General features: G+C 36.1%; 1 protein-coding gene across 2 annotated transcripts in view; it reads right to left on the minus strand.

Annotated features, from left to right (window-relative positions):
• The window catches only part of ADAM9 (ADAM metallopeptidase domain 9), a 107582-nt gene that overhangs the window by 29462 nt on the left and 60798 nt on the right, over nt 1-17322 (minus strand). For both annotated transcript variants that reach the window (XM_072635117.1, XM_072635116.1), the window contains exons 13-15: nt 13790-13882; nt 12971-13166; nt 7482-7587 (exon numbers count right to left, since the gene is read on the minus strand). In XM_072635117.1, the coding sequence (XP_072491218.1) occupies nt 7482-7587; nt 12971-13166; nt 13790-13882 (395 nt within the window). The remainder of the gene's footprint in view (nt 1-7481; nt 7588-12970; nt 13167-13789; nt 13883-17322) is intronic.

A 17322-nucleotide genomic window follows, 5' to 3' on the forward strand; every position in this document is an offset into this window, starting at 1 on the left:
AACCACTCTAACATCTTTGCCAAGAAAACCCCAAATCGGGTCACAAAAAGTAGGGCACAACTGAACAACAACAATAACGACACAATTGCACCTCTCTACATCATTTTATATACAATGGTTTCCCAAAATTCACAGTAATTAGAAACACAATAACCTATATAACATCACAGATTTAAAACATGAAACAAAACTTATTGCCAGTCAAATGATATCAATTCAATTGAATGTATCTCCCAATCATCTCACACAGAAAAATCATTTCATTCACCTAATCAGTTCTGACATTCTATACTGATTGTATTTAAGACCAGGATAAAGTAATTTTGATCTAATTATACTTTTATCAAACTGTTTGCAGTTTCTAAAAAACTGCCTTAATAACAAATATTAGGTATAGTTTCCATTAAGACCTGATTTACTTATGTAGGGTCAAAGATCACAATTATCCTAATAGAAGGCATCTCACTGAAAATGAAACTGTAATAAATTCAGTCATATCTGGATCTATATAACAAATGGTATTATACAAAATCTCAAGCTTCTAAAGGGCCATTTACTGACAGACCTTCAAAATATAAGGCCTCACTTTCACTTAAGTCTACTGCCAAAGATTTAATGTGGCAGTCTTGTATTCTCACCTCTCTCTTTAATAGTCCATGAGGATCTTCTGAAACATGGAAATTGCAAACATAACCTCTGCTATGCAGTAACAAAATTATAATTGTATATTCTTCATCTAATGTCTAGACGTCCTTCAAGGAAAGAATTTTTTTTTTTTTTGGTATGCTCTCCTCAAATAGCTCCATGCTGCAAATTTATTTCTATAGTTTTCATTTGGTAAATGCAGAGACTGGATAAAATACTGTTAATCTCAATCTGCAACAAGCATTTCTCCAAAAAGTTTCTCATATCCTTATCTGTCTCTCCAACTTGGTCAGAGTTGGAAATGCAAAGAGAAAGTATATTTTTTGAAGGCTTTGAAAGTTCTATAGAAAAGTTCTCACTCTTAAACCCTTTTCCCTTTGCCTAATCAGGCCACAGGGAAAAGTCAGCTTGGATTAACCAAAACATAAAACAGACAATGTGAATATACTTGACATAACATAAATAAAACATTTAACACTTCAAGTTACCAATACTTACTCTTTTTTGCTCTTTTTTTATCCCATAATAATCTCCGTTAGAGGAGTCTTTAAAAGTACTGCTGATTGTCAGATCCCATGACCCCACATGACAATCAGCCCTGATGCCTCTTAAACAGAACTTAGCTCACTTAGATTCCTCTTCCAGGGCTGGTGGAGCAGGAGGAACTGGAGAGGTCTTTTAGATGGAAACTTCAGGTCCAGTCATTTCAGTCATGTCTACTTCTTTGTGACCACATTTGGGGTGTCCTTGGCAAAGATACCAGAGTGGTTTGCCATTTTCTTCTCCAGCTCACTTTACAAATGAGGAGATTGAGGCAAACAGGATTAAGTGACTTGTCCAAGGTCACTAGTAGTGACTGAGGCCAGATCTGAACTCATGAAGATGAGTCTTCCTGACTCCATGCCTGGCACACTAGCCACTGTGCCACCTAGCTGCCCCCAACCTGCTTTAGTAACAGCTGCTTTTCTACATGATTCCAGTCCTTCTGAAATTCATTGGAGGAATCTCCTTCCTTGTCACCACAATTGTTGGGTGTCAAAAATTAGGAGGCAGAACTATCTCAAATTCATCAGAAGTTCATTGATTGTTACATGCAGTAGCATGAATACATGCATGCAGACAACCTGTGAGATACCACAAACTTCCCCTAAACTGCCTTAATTTTATACCCTTGATCAAACAATTCTGGCTTCTTCTCCTTAGCAAACATTATTCTCTAGTTGAAATAATATTGATACAAGTCATCTTCCTTTTCCTGAAGATATTCTGTTTTCAAGAACATCCAGATGTTGCCTGTCATGAAGTTCTGCAGTTTATCAGCAACTCTATTGCCTCCCTTTTCTGTTTTACAATCTTCTGGGTCAGCATGAATTATTATCCCTTATTTCCACATTCTGTTACATTCATACAAAATTTAACACTTCACATATTTCTTGGGTTATCACTGAATGCTGCCACCATACAGCAGTTCTAATTCTCTAATCAGTTCCCAGGGTGACCCTGAAAAGAGAACCAAGTCACTGAAGTCAGGTCAGAACCAGGATTTCTGGGTGATTCTAGAGAACGGCAAAGTCTCTGAGAATTCTACCCACAACATACACCAAGGGGCTTTTTGGTTTCCTCTAAGGAACTTGTGGACCTACAGAACTCTACGTCTGCATGTGAGAATCTCAAGATAACCTAAAAACAGAACCAAAAAAAACTTTACAGAGAAGAGTAAGCAAAAACATAGGTAGAATGTTCATAAGTAATGAAAGCTACTTAAATTAAGATACGTCACCAACTTCTGAGGGGACAGTCAAGTGAAATTACCAACCAGTTTTCCCACAAAACATTCCCCAAGATATATGCCATAGAGTTCCTCAGGCAGACCATTGTTCTCACTTGCTATAGTATTTCTCAAATTTTTGTAGCACTGTTCCTTTCTTGCTGGTTCTAAGCTGTTGTTTCATAAACTAGAGACAGCACTCCAGAACATACGTCAGAGAGTTTAAGTCAGCTTAACTTGTTTACCTTTTATTACATGCTTGCTATCAAACAATCTTTCTGGCCTTCAGTTGCATCAACTATAAAATAAAAAGGAAGTGGAAGTGGCTACCGATGTCCCTTCCAGCTCCAAACTGATGCAGTATGTATCTACTACTGTCTCTAAAGTTTTCCTTGCACCACAGAAGGGGGAAAGAATAGATGGCCAAATTAACTGTGGCCTGTGTTCAGAAACACAAATGAGTAAGAAAGTGTGATTCTGAAAAGCCTATGTGTGAGGTTGACATAAGTGCTGGGTATTTTGATTACCAATCACAAACCGACAGCCTGAACGTACCCAAGGCCATGACATTAGAGGTTCACAGTCACAAACACTGACAGCTAAAGGATCAAATAACATATAAAAAGAGTTTTGCAACCTTAAAGCATTTTATATACTAGCTATCACTGTTACTGTTATTGCTATAACTGCAATTATTAAGAAGGGAAAGATGGAGATGGAAAAACATTTATTTACTATAATGAGATCCCATCCAACAAAAAGTTTTAACTCCTTAGATGATACCTATTTCAGAAGCACATTTTGCAGATAAGGAACTTGAGACTCAGTAAGTTAGTAGCAGAGCCAAAAATATAACCTAGGTCTCCTAATTCTCAAGCCAGCGATCTACCAGACGATAGCTATCTCCAATATTTATATCTGTTTTTTGTTGCTGTTCGATTGTTTCAGCTGTGTTCAATTGTTCATGACACTATTTGGAGTAGTTTTGCCATTGCCTTCTCCAGCTCATTTTACAGATGAGGAGACTGAGGCAAATGGGGTGGAGTGACTTGCCCAGAATCACACAGCCAGCAAGTGTCTGAGGTCAAATTCGAACTCAGGAAAATTAGCTTTCCTGACTTTAGGCTTGGCACTCTATCCACCATGCCATCTAGCTATCTTCTGTTTTTATAATACACCTAAAAAGTTAAGCAACCTGCCTCAGAAATTATACTGATGGTGTGGAATAAGGAGGAAGGGAACAAGCATTTATTAAGCGCCTACTATGTACCAAACTACGCTAAGCACTTTACAAATATAAATACTACAAATGAAATCCAGCCTTTTGAACTCTAGTTGTTAGGGTTCTCTGGAGTTAAAAGAAAGTATTGAATTAGTAATATATAGGCAATGACTAGATTAACTCCCTGCCCATGTATCATTATGATTCCAACACCTGGAGTCATATAATTGCTCATTAGTAGGATCTAAGTTCAATTGGCTCTTTAAAGAAATTATAGATCCTTGATAGACTGACTGATAATTTTAATTATTCTTATTACAAAGTCTTTGAAATTGGTTGTGATGAAAACTGTATCACTCTGGAAGCAATTTGGTGATATATATCTCTACATAGCTAGGCTGGTCATTAGACTTTCCGACTTGGTAGAAGAGCTGGTATTCTATGGGCACAGACATTAAGAACCCGCGGCCTTCTAGAATTCCTTCAGTCTAGGATACCAATTCTACAAAACTCCTCTTCTGATATGTCATCATCAGACGGAGAGTGAGGAAAAGCAAAATGACAAATGTTGGAGGCTGTAGGAAAACAAGCACACTAATGCACTGTTAGCTGAACTGTTGAGCTGGTCTAGCCATTCTGGAAAGCAACTTGGAACCAACCTGAAAAGTCACTAAAATGTACATGCTTTTTAAAAATTCAGTGATGTAATTACTAGGAATATACCCCAAAGAGATCAAAGGAAAAAGGGAAAGGACCTTGTATGTACAAAAATGTTTATAGAATCTCTTTTTGAAGTATCAAAAAATAAGAGACTAAGGGGTGCCCATTTACTGGGAAAAGGCTAAACAAATTACGGTCTACGAATGCAATAGAATACTACTGTTCCATAAGAAAAGATCGAATAGACAAAAATTGCTGGGAAAACTGGATAACAGTGTGGCGGAAATTAGGCATAGACCCATACCTGACACCGTACACAAGAATAAAGTCCAAATGGGTACATGATTTAGGTATAAAGATTGATACCATGAATAAACTGGAGAAGCAAGGAATAGTGTATTTATCAGATCTATGGAGAAGGGAAGAATTCTTTACTAAAGGAGAGATAGAAAGCATTATGAAATGCAAAATGGATAACTTTGATTACATTAAACTGAGAAGTTTTTGCACAACCAAACCCAATGCAACCAAAATCCGGAGGGATGTAGTAAACTGGGAAAGAATTTTTACAGCTAAGCTCGGGGATAAAGGCCTCATTTCTAGAATATATAGAGAACTGACCCATATGTATAATCATACAAGTCATTCCCCAATTGATAAATGGTCAAAGGATATGAACAGGCAATTTTCAGAAGAAGAAATTAAAGGTATCTATAATCATATGAAAAAATGCTCTAAATTACTATTGGTTAGAGAGATGCAAATCAAAACAACTCTGAGGTACCACATCACACCTATAAGATTGGCAAACATGACAGAACAAGAAAATGATAAATGCTGGAGAGGATGTGGGAGAGTTGGAACACTATTTCATTGCTGGTGGAGCTGCGAGCGCATCCAACCATTCTGGAGAGCAATTTGGAACTATGCCCAAAGGGCTACAAAAATGTGCATACCCTTTGACCCAGCAATATCGCTACTAGGACTATATCCCCAAGAGATCATAAAAATGGGAAAGGGTCCCACATGTACAAAAATATTTATAGCAGCACTCTATGTAGTTGCCAAAAACTGGAAGTCAAGGGGATGTCCATCAATTGGGGAATGGCTGAATAAATTATGGTATATGAATGTAATGGAGTACTATTGTGCCATAAGAAATGATGAACAAGAAGACTTCAGAGAGGCCTGGAAGGACTTATATGACCTGATGCTAAGTGAAAGGAGCAGAACCAGGAGAACTTTATGCACAGCAACGACCACAGTGTGTGAGAGTTTTTTCTGGTAGACTTAGATTTTTGTAATAACACAAGAACTTCTTACAAAAAAAAAAAAAAAATCCCAATGGTGGTTCTCAAGGCAAAATGCCTGCCACACTCAGAGAGAGAAATATGGAAGTCACTCACATATTGTAGCAGATCATGTTTGTGTATGTGTATGTGTTTGTGTATCATGTTCTGATTTGTTATACGATTTCTTTCATTTATCTTAGTCTGACTACATAGCATGACTATAGTGAAAATATACTCAATAGGAAAGTATATGTAGAATCTATACAGAATTGTATGCAGTCGTGGGGAGGGAGGGGGGGAGTGGGGGGTAGGTGTGGGGGGCGGATAAAATCACAATTGTATGGCAGTGATTGTTAAACATAATAAAAAAATAAATAAATAAATAAATAAAAAAGAAAAGATCGAATAGACGATTTTAGAGGAAAAGAGACATATATAAACTGAAGTGAGAAGAACCATGAGAACAATTTATGCTCTAACAACATGATAAAGAAAAATAATTTTGAAAGGCATCAGAAGTTGATCAATGTGCTGAATGACCAAAAATGATTCTGGAGGCCTTAAGATGAAGCTCATTAGACAGAGGTGATGGACTCAGAATGCATAATGAAATGGACATTTTCCAACATGGCTAAAGATGGAATTTGCTTTGTATGACTAGGCATATTTGTTACAAGAGTTTTCTTTTTATTTTATTTATTGGAGAGCGAGGGGAGAAGAGGACAACAGAAAATGCTCATGAATAATTTATAAAAGTATGCCTGATGATAGCCACAATGGTAGCCAAGTAAAGATGACCATGAAAGAAAGAGGCACAGATGTAAGTGAGGTAGGACAAATCTAGGGCAATAGGCAGACTGGATGAGGATTTGAGATAATACTGACTCACAGACCTGAAGTAGAACCACTTATGTAAGAAGCTCTAGAATCTGATCTACATAAAATTCAGGGACTTCAAATCAGAGATAATTTCTTTATATACTTCAAAAGGATATCATAGAATCACAGAATTAGAACTGGAAGATATCTCAGAAATTATCTATTCCAACCTCCATATTTTACATGTAAGGAAACTAAAGCCTAGAAACGTTAAACAACTTGCTCCCAGTTTCATGTGCAGTAAATATAAATCTGCATTGGGCTCTGAACTGAGTTCCTCAAGTTCCAGGAAGGGGTTCTTTCCATTGTGCCACACTGCCCTCTCTCTACTACAAAGGAAGAATACAAGGATTTCTTAATTAAAATATTAACTCATTTTATTTGCCAAAGGAGAAGGGATAATAAATTGAGTTTAGTTTTGAATATCATACTTTAGAAAAGTCAGGTGATGTAAACAGTAATGTGTATCCTGGGAAGGAAAATACTCACTGGGGAAACAATCTCTGCCTTCAGATAGTTGTCAAGTAGAAGGACTGGACTGCTAAACCCCACCCAGAAAGAACCATATGAGCAACATATGAGTGGAAATTGCAGAGTCAAAGATTTAAATATGAAAAATCTAATAATTATAGTTATCCAAAAGTGTTGCCTAAGGACATTAGTGAGTGCCCCCTCGTGAGAGATCATTTAGATTAGAAGAGCATTCCTGTTCAGTTATTGGCTGGACTAGCTCTCTGTGACGGAGCCTATGACACTCTCTTCTGTGGGTGCCACGTACACTGTGAATATAATGCTTATTGTTACTTCAATCAATTCAACAAAAGTTATTACGGACTTCTACTATGAGCAAGGAAGGGTATAGCAATTACATGACTGATATCATCTGCAAATACAGTTACAGAAAGCGAAGCCAGACAGAAGACAGAGGAGTAGAATTTTTAATAAGGTTCTCCCAGCATATGACCCTGAGGTTTAAGGACCTCCGTATTTCTATCATTTTTTCATCTCTACTTACCCAGCAGAACATTTTCTGTAACTATTACCATGATAACCACAGTTGCCAAATCTGTCACCTTTAGAGTTTACTTCAATAAAACAATCCTTTGGAGCAGCTTTTGCTTCTGAAATGCAAGAAAAAAGTGGGGTTAAACAAGATATGACTTTTCCCTGGAATCTCTCTAGTGCCTCAGTTCCCCATCCCCTAACTGCCTGCCAGATGTATCCTACCTTGATATTAAGGCTCAAACTTAACACCTCCTAAAGTGAATTCATTTCCCCAGAATATAAGTCCCTCCAGGAAAAATAAATGCTCCTTGAAGGAAGGACTAGGCTAACTTTTATATTTACATCCTAAATGCTGAGCAGAACACCTGAACTTAATTAACGTTTATGGATTAAAAGAACAAAACAAAACAAATCTGGGGACTGTACCACTGCACTCCTACTTTTTGAAATCCTTTTTTTCCTTCACAGCCTGACTCAAAGTTCTTTCTCTCTCCCATGAAAGCTTTCCTCACTCCCTCCAGCCTAAAGTATCTTTTCCTTCTCAAAATTTTTTAAAGTATTTAAAAGCATTTCGTCCATATGTCTATGGTTGTTCTTCTTTATCAGACTGTCAGTTCCTTAAATATTACTCAGTTGTTTTTCAATCACATCCAAATCTTCATAACTGCATCTGGGATTTTCCTGGCAAAGATAATGGAGTGATTTGCCACTTTCTTCCCCCACTCATTTTAAAGATGAGAAAACTAAGATACACAGGATTAGGTGGCTTACCCAGGGTCACACACCTAGTAACTGTCTGACCCTGGATTTGCAATCAGGAAGACTCATCTTCCTGACTCTGGGTCTAGCACTGTATCTACCCACTGTGCCACCGAGGTGTTCTAAGCTCATGTTTATATCTGTAGAGACACTGTCATGATATCTTGCATAACAGATATTTAACAAATGTTGGGTGAACTGAATTAAACTTGCATGACTGCCTTCTACAAAAGTGGTGTGTCTTATAACCAGTCCCCTTCCCCAAGGCCCCAAATGCATTTACTTTGTGCTTCTCTTATATCTTTATAAATCCTCTGCATGAGATTGAGCTATTTCTCTTTTGGGAGAAATTTATTTGAGCTATGTCTCATCTCTTCTGTAAAATGTGTGTACTTCATAAGGATAAGGCCTATTTTATTTAATCTTTTGCTATTTCCCTAATGCCCAGCATGGGTCCTGAACAAAGGTGGTGTACAGAGAAAGAACATGGGGATGAAGCAGCCAGGAAGACAGTGAGGTTAAACATGGGTGCCTGAAACGATGGTAGTATCCCCAAGAGGGATCCTCTAGAATAGCAGTGGATTTGGGAGAAAAGATGAGTGACTTTGGATATGAAGCTGCTGAGATGCATCCAGTTTGAAATGTTCCATAGATAATGTTGGACTGGAGCTCAGGAGACAGAGAAAGGCTGAATATATAACTATGGGTGTGCCTGACTCGCTGTGACCCCATCTTGGGTTTTCTTGGCAAAGATGCTGTAGCAGTTTGCCATTTCTTTCTCCGGCTTATTTTACAGATGAGAAAACTGAGGCAAACAGGGTTGTTCAGGGTTACACAGCTAGTAAGTGTCTCAGGTCAGATTTGAACTTAGAAAGATGAGTGTTCCTGACTTCAGGCCCAACACTTTATCTACTGTACCACCTAACTGCTCACATATGGGGGTCACCTGCATTGATGAATGTGCTGAATTCAAGAGAGTCAGTGCGATTGCCAAGAGAAAAAGTGTAGAGAAAAGAAGATCCAAAGATCTCAGAGATCTCCAGGGTATATCCAGTTAAGAGGGAAAATACAAATGATGGTCCAGCAAAAAAGTCTGAAGGGACTGGTCATCCAAGTCAGAGGAGAAGCAAAAGATGAGCGTCACAAAAACTCAGAGAAAAGTATCCAGGAGGAAAGGGTGATTAATGATGCCAAATGCTATAGAGAAGCTAAGAAGGATGAGAACTGAGAGTTCGCTATTAAGAGATCATTAGTAACTTCACTTGACTTACAAGTCACAAGCCAGATTTACAAAGGGTTAAAAGAGGAGAAACTGGAGGCAATGAGAACATATACCTTTTTCTAGGAGTAAATGTGAAAAGGAGGAGCAATACAGGACCATCACTTAATGAGATGGTAAGATTGAATGAGGGACTTTTTGTTTTCATTTTTAAGGATGGGGAAAACCTGGGAATCTGTGCACAGCAGGGAATAACATATTAGGGACAAATTTAAGATGAGTGAGTAGGGGTTAGGTCAATAATTGTGAGGGCAATCTGTCAGAGAAACAGGAAGGAGTAGGTAGCACTAAGGATACAAACAAATGATTGGTGAGGAGAAGAACCATCTCTTCCTCAGAAATGGGTATTTCTCCCCTTTTAGGAAGAAAAAATAAGGGCTTATATGTCAAAGGGTTTTGAGATGCAGAGAAGAGAAAACTCAATGAGTAATTGTAAAGCATTTATTAAATGCTTACTAAGCACTTGGAATTCAAATACAAAGGGCAAGTGGAAGATAACATAGACAGGGGAAGAACGTTGGCTGGGGAAGAATGTTTTGATCCAGGAAAATTTTAAAAAAAGGAAAAAAAGATGGTGAGTAGAATAGGGCAACTGATTGAAACATCCTTCCAGGAATGGCAGTGTTGATTTACTTAATGTTCCCAGAGCAAGGGGTAGAAAGAAGGAGTAATATTAAAGGAAGCAGGACATGAAGATAGTTGGAATGCTTGTGAGGAATCCTGGGGTACCAAGACAGAGGGAACTCTCATCAACGAAGAATACCGGGTTCCAGGGCAAGAGTTAGAGTTTCAGGTTAAAGGCTCAGGGAATAAATAAAGCTCCTTGATTTTAGCTGGAAACACTCAAAAGGGGTAGCCTATTTCAGCAAAGTTAGGTAGCTTAAACTGCACTTACAAAAAGGTAATAATTCAGACATGCCATAACAGTGCCCAGCACCTACTTTTGTGTGTCATACCTTATTATTAACTAGTGTCCTAGCTCATTATTAACTGAGCTTCATATGTGTCACCCACAAATTCTCTAGGAATCTGTCTTCACAAAAGAGAAGTGAAAAGAGAAAGAGAACAGAAGAACCAGAAGTGAGAGCTTTGTTCTTCTGACCAAGAAGAAAAAAGGGGGGATCTCAGAGATATGGGGAAGATGTACAAAAGGGCTAATTAAGAGAATTCACTCTGTTGCAAATTTTACTTAGAAGGTTTCCAAGGAGTAACTGTATTTTTGGTTTTAAAAAAATTTATTGCATTTTTCTTTGTTTCATGGAGAAAAATCAAAAAAGTACCAAGAAAATCTTCCAGGCAGAACTTGCAACAGAGTGAACTTTCTTAAATAAATCATCCACAACATGTAACAGGTGAGAAACTTCAAAAAAGAACAGAAATAAAAGATGTCATCAAGTAATATGATCAAAAAAGGTAAACTATTCAGTCACATGGTGAGAGAAGACAAGTAGACAGATAAAGTATTCCACTAGTATCCTTGTGATATCAGGAAAAACTGAAGGCGGTCTCTAGCACTCTGGATAGACCCCTTTGTGGCAAAATTGTCCTAGGACATAGATAGGAGTTGCACAAGACAGGCAGGCCTGGATGGCCTGAAAGCTGCATAGTCAGAGGGAACATTCAATAATGAGTTCTGACAACTTTTCCTTTAAGTCAAAGCTGGGTTACTAGGAAAACCTGAGAGTCACAACCCAAAAGTCACTGACCCCATAAAATAGCCAGAATAGACTAATAAACCAGGATTGAGTTTAATAACACATAACATCAATCTGTGCCTCAATGCAGTGTTTCTTTATAGCTTGCTTCAAATAGTCTCTCTTATAGTTAACATGTGAACCTAGATAATGTTTAATTAATATGCACCCTTTTATTCTTAACATGTTGATGTTTCTAGAAAATGATTTTGGAGATCACAGAATCACAGCTAACTGGAAAGACTCTCAGAGATGATCATCATCCCAACCTTCTCATCTCACAGATGAGGAAAATGAATCCCAGGAAGGTTAAATGATTTATGCAGGAACACAAAGATAGTGAAAGTATGAGGTAGGATTTGAACACAAGTCCTCTAATCTCAGGGTGAACGTTCTTTCCACTATAATACAAGGTCTCCAGCATGACTTCTGACCTAATTTTTTTAAAACTATCCATTCCACTCATTCTTCTGCGTTGAAAACCCTGGTGTTATCTTTCACTCTGGGGAATTATCTGTGACCATAGATAGCCCAACCAAAAGGCTCCTAAACAATGAGTACAGGATTCTTGGTGGGCCATGGAGTAATTGTAAGATTAAGAATATATATCCAAATCTATAAATAAATGTAACTTCTGTAAAGTGAATAAATAATACCTCATACATATTCTTATCACTCATTTTCAAATTTATGTCGATGCTGCTGTAATAAAATATAAACTAATTTAAAATGATTAGCAAATTCATAACTCAATCAATGGATACTAATAGTCATGTTGAGGTCTAAACAGACTCTAAAGAGACATTCTCATATTTGAGAAAATTGGAAAGAAATGGTCTGTTATGACTCTATTATCCTAAAAAGCAACATTATCTATCTAATAGTAGCTAAGCTACTTGCCATTTGCATGAAGTATATGAGAGGAACTAATTGTTCTCTAGGTTTATGCCTTGTAATTTGGCATTTGGTAGAGATATATAAATTCATTGCCACAGATAATTCCTAATGAGGAAACCCTTCTGCCAATGAAGACTAGAAACTGTTCTGTGATTTACAGTCTTAGACCAGGGGTTCTTAACATTTTGTGCACCATGAATCCCTGTAGCAGCTGTGGTGAGACCTATGGACTCCTCAGAATTGTTTTCAAATAATTAAAAAAAAATGCATGGCATAACAAAGGAAATCAATTACATTTAAATAAATTTCTCCCCCATCCAAGTTCACAAACGCCCTGAAATCTATTCACCAATGCCAGGTTAGGACCCTTGTCATAGAGAAGTGAGAGGTTAAGTGACTTTCCGAGAGTAACAAACATAGTCAAAGGGTGAACTTAAATCCAAGTCTTCCTGACTCTAAGATCGGCTCTTTACCCATGATGTCAACAGTATCTCTTATGTCTTACAAATCCAACCTTTTTAAATAAAAGTAAACAATACAACCTTACATTACATAAAATATCTTAGTAAAAGGAACACCAAACTGAATGTTTAATGAGTTCCAGAAGGGTGGTGAATATCTTTTGACTTACATGAACTGCTAACTAGATACTTATTCCCATAAAGCTTATCACTATAGAACCTATGTAGCTGAGCACTTGATAACACTTCAACAGAGGAATTGCATAAGCATGAGCAAATGAGAGTTATACATCTTCACACCATAGAATTTTAACACAATTAAAATTAGAACTATTTAAGTTTGACAAATTAAACACATCTTTAAAAAAAAAATTCATATCACTCAAAATGTTTTCTAGTTAAGTCTTACTTGAGCCAAAGATGACTTGACACTGAGCATCATAAAACTGACACATGCCATTGTAACAATAAGCTTTATTGTTTTGGCATGGGTGTCCATTTTGAACATAAACATCTAGCTGACAGAACTGAGATGAGCCATTGCAATACTCTGGGAGATCACATTCATTGGTACTTTGCCGGCATAGAGTACCTCCTGGAAGGAACTGGAGAAACAAAATTCAAATCAAATAAGACTATTTGCTCAATTAATAAGTAAACCAAAGTTTGACACATCTTAGGCAATAACTCCACAAAAGTCATTCCATCATGGCATAAAGGTGACCCTGGATATTCCAGGGAAAACGTATACTCTAAGAAGATCTACTACATTGGAAAGATTCTGTGTACAGTCCTGGTGGCAGACTGAGTCTACTTACCAAAGTCCAGCCTAGACCAGTATGTAAAAGCTATCATAACCAATTGCCTGGGAACTAAGTGATAAATTATCCTACCATAGTAACTCATTAAATTAAAATACTACATAGGACAACCATTCAATACTATGTGTTCCCTTTCATCTCTGCAGTAGAAGTGGCAGAAAAGAGGCCTCCAGGTAGTTAGATTCACAGTTTTTAGGTACTCAATGAATATTTGTTGAATGACTGATCAAACATACCAAGGGCATTTGCCATGGCAGAATTTTCCCCAAAGCCACAAACGTATAACACATTAGAACCCAATAAAGTCATCTTTCCTAATCATCCAACAAAACAAGTACTTCTTTACTAGATATTTCAGAAGGCAAAGGATTGATATTTTTATTTTTCAGCCAAGAAAGCTTTCTTACCCGACAGTTTTTACAACAGTCACCATATGCACATTCAGCACCTGATTTTAGTTTACAAGTACTTGGCTCACAGCAAGGGTCCAATTCACATTCCTGTAGATGACATAAATTAGCTGTCAGTAAAAACCTAGGATAAGTGTAAACACTGACTAGTGATATCTATCTTGAAGATAAATAGATACTTTACTGACATGCCATTTTTCATTCTCCTAACCCGACCAAATTAAAAATTAGGACAGAAACTATTTCCAACCACTTGGATTTAACTTATGTTCTACAGGCATACAATACTATAAAATGACATGTCATATTAATATCTATAACCAGGGCATCACCAGATTCACCACTGGTACTAAACATCTTCAAATTCCTCAAAAGTGACCCCAATTAGCAGCTAGTCCCTATTGGGTGTGGACTGCAGATTCCCTGAATTCTCATCTTGTGACCCTTCTATATGTCTAACTTCTTAATGAACTCTTCCATATTTCTTTTGACTTCTCTTTCAGAATGAACTCTTATGCCCTGGCTCACCTTCCTCCTCTCCCAAATCTGTTCTCAGGTGTCATCTCATGTAGGAAGGATGTAGGAAACTTATTCATGGCTTAAGATGTGTGGTTGCGCCTTCAAGGATATTTGCATCTTTAGCAGGTAGAAATGCCTTAATATCCCCAATTTTTTCTTTTTGCATTTTATTTTAGGATCAATAGGAAGCCAATGAAGCTATTTGGCAGGGAGTAGCATAGTCAGACCTGAGCTTTAGAAGTGTCACTTTGGCAGCTCTATGGAAGGTGGCTTGAAGAAGAAAGTGGCTGGTTTCAGAGATAAATTGAGAGACTAAGCTGGCTGCCTAGTTTACTCATACCTAAAACAGCAAATCTCTAAAGTCTGACCAGACTGAATAATGATCAAAATATCCAAAGAAAAACTACAGTAAATGAAATTTTCTATCCCTCCCAAAACATAAAAAGTCATCTGGAATAATAGTGCGGCACTTTAATTCTCCCCTCTTAGAATTACATGAACCTAAGAAAAAATAAATTAGAAAAATGTTAAGGAGGTGAATAAAATCTTAGATAAGCTACATATGATAGATATCTGGAGTAACCTAAAGAGGAAAAGAACAGGAATAGAACTTTCTCAGTGGTACATGTTATCTTTATAAATAAATATCGACCATATATTTGGGCACAAAATTTTTATAGTTAAATGTAGAAAAGTAGAAATATTAAATGCATACCTTTCAGATCAAAAAGCAATAAAAATTATATTTAATAAGCGACTATGGAAACAGAATAAAAACCAAATGGAGACTAAAAAATCTAATTATAAAGAATAAGTGTGTTAAAGAACAAATCACAGAAATAATCAATAATTTCATTAAATAACAAAACTTAGGGGATACAGCAAAAACAGTAATCACCACACTGTGCAATGACTAACTTTGACAGACTTGGCTCTTCTCGGCAATGCAAGACAACTCCAAAAGGCTCAGGATGGAAAAGGCCATCCACATGCAGAGACAGAATTATGGAGTCGGAATGCAGATGAAAGCATGCTATTAATCCTCTTTTTTGTTCTGTTTCTTCTTTCGAGTGGTTCACTCCATTTCTTATTTGCAACATGACTAATGTGAAAATATGTTTAATGGTAATGCATATGTAGAGCCTGTATCAGACTGCATACCCATCTTGGGGAGGGGGGAAGGAGGAGAAAATTTAAAACTCAAAATCTTGTGGAACTGAATGTTGTAAACTAACATTATATAAATAATTTTTAAAGCAGTAATAAGAGGAAAAATTACATCTCTAAATGCCTATATCAATAAATTAAAGAAAGAGAAGACCAATGAACTGGCTATGCAATTAAAAAAAACTAGAAAAAGAAAAAACTAAAAATTCACAACTAAACACTATCAGAAATCCTAATAATTAAAAGTGACATTAATAAAAGTGAGTGTAAGAAAAACACTGAATTAATAAATAAAACTAGTAGTTGGTTTTACGAAAAAAATAAAATAAAATAGATAAACCATGGGTTAATATGATTAAGAAAAAGAGAGAAGAAAACCAGTTCACTGGTATCAACAATGAAAAGGGTGAACAAGGTAACAAAGTGACAAAGGTGAAATCAAAGCAATTATAAGGAGTCATTTTGATTAATTATATAACAAGAAATTTTAACAAATGGAAGAATATTTACAAAAACATAAACTGCCTCAATTAAAAGAAGAGGAAAAAGAATAACTAAATAAACTTATTTTAGAAAAAGAAAAAGAACCTGAACAGGCTAAAAATGAGCTTCTTAAGAAAAAGACATCAGGACCAGATGGATTTACCAATGAATTCTACCAAGCATTTAAAGACCAACTAATTCCAATATTAAGTAAATTATGTGGACTAAAAGGTAAAGGGGTTCTACCAAGCTCCTTTTATAAAACAAATACAGTACTGATACCTAAACCAGGAAGAGTAAAAACAAAGAAAGGAAACTAGAGATGGATTTCATGAATATGAGTACATAAGTCCTAAATAAAATATTAGCTAGGAGATTACAACAATATATTACAAAGATTGTAGACTGTGAGCAAATAGGATTTATACCAGAAATGCAGAATGGTTTAACATAAGGAAAACTATCAACATAACTGATTTTATCAATAATACAAGTTTTTTAAAAACCCTTTTGATTATATTAACAGATGCAGAAAAAGCTTTTTTTAAAACTACAACACTCATTCCCATCAAAAACATTTGAAGGTATAGGTAAAAAAAAGATTTTTTTTCTTAAACTGAGATGAAGCATTTACCTAAAACTATCAACAAGCATTATTTGTGAAGTAAACAACAATGCCCATTCTTTTCAATATTATTCAATATTTTACTAGAAATCCTACCAATAACAATAAGAAAAAGAAATTGAAGGAATGAGCAATGAAGGTAATAAAACTATCTATTTTTGCAAGGGATATGATGATATATGTGGAAAATCCTGAAGACTCAACTAAAAAGTCAGCTAAAATAATTGATAATTTTAGCAAAATAACAGGATATAAAGTAAGCTCAGATAAATCATCAGCATTCCCATATATCACCAACAAAAACCTGCAAGAAGAGATGGTAAGAGATATCTCATTTAAAATAACTCTAGATAGTATAAAATGCCACAGAGTATACCAAACCAAACCCAGGAATGGTATGAACTAAATTAACAAAAGCTTTTTATACAAATAAAATCAGATTTAAATAACTGGAAAAATATTAATAGTTCATGGGCAGGCAGGTCAATATAACAAAAATGACAATTTTACCTAAACAAAATTTATTCAATGCCATCCCAATTATACTACCAAAATATTATTTTACTGAGTTAGAAAAAATAATAACAAAACTTATTCAGAAAAACAAAAGGTCAAGAATATCAAAGGAACTAATGAAAAAATGTAAAAGAAGGTCTAGCAGTTTCAGATCTTAAACTACATCATAATGCAGTAATTATCAAAACTATCAGAAACTGGCTAAGATACAGAAAGGTAG

Source organism: Notamacropus eugenii, chromosome 1 (genome assembly GCF_028372415.1).
Source record: "Notamacropus eugenii isolate mMacEug1 chromosome 1, mMacEug1.pri_v2, whole genome shotgun sequence".
Lineage (NCBI taxonomy): Eukaryota > Metazoa > Chordata > Mammalia > Diprotodontia > Macropodidae > Notamacropus > Notamacropus eugenii.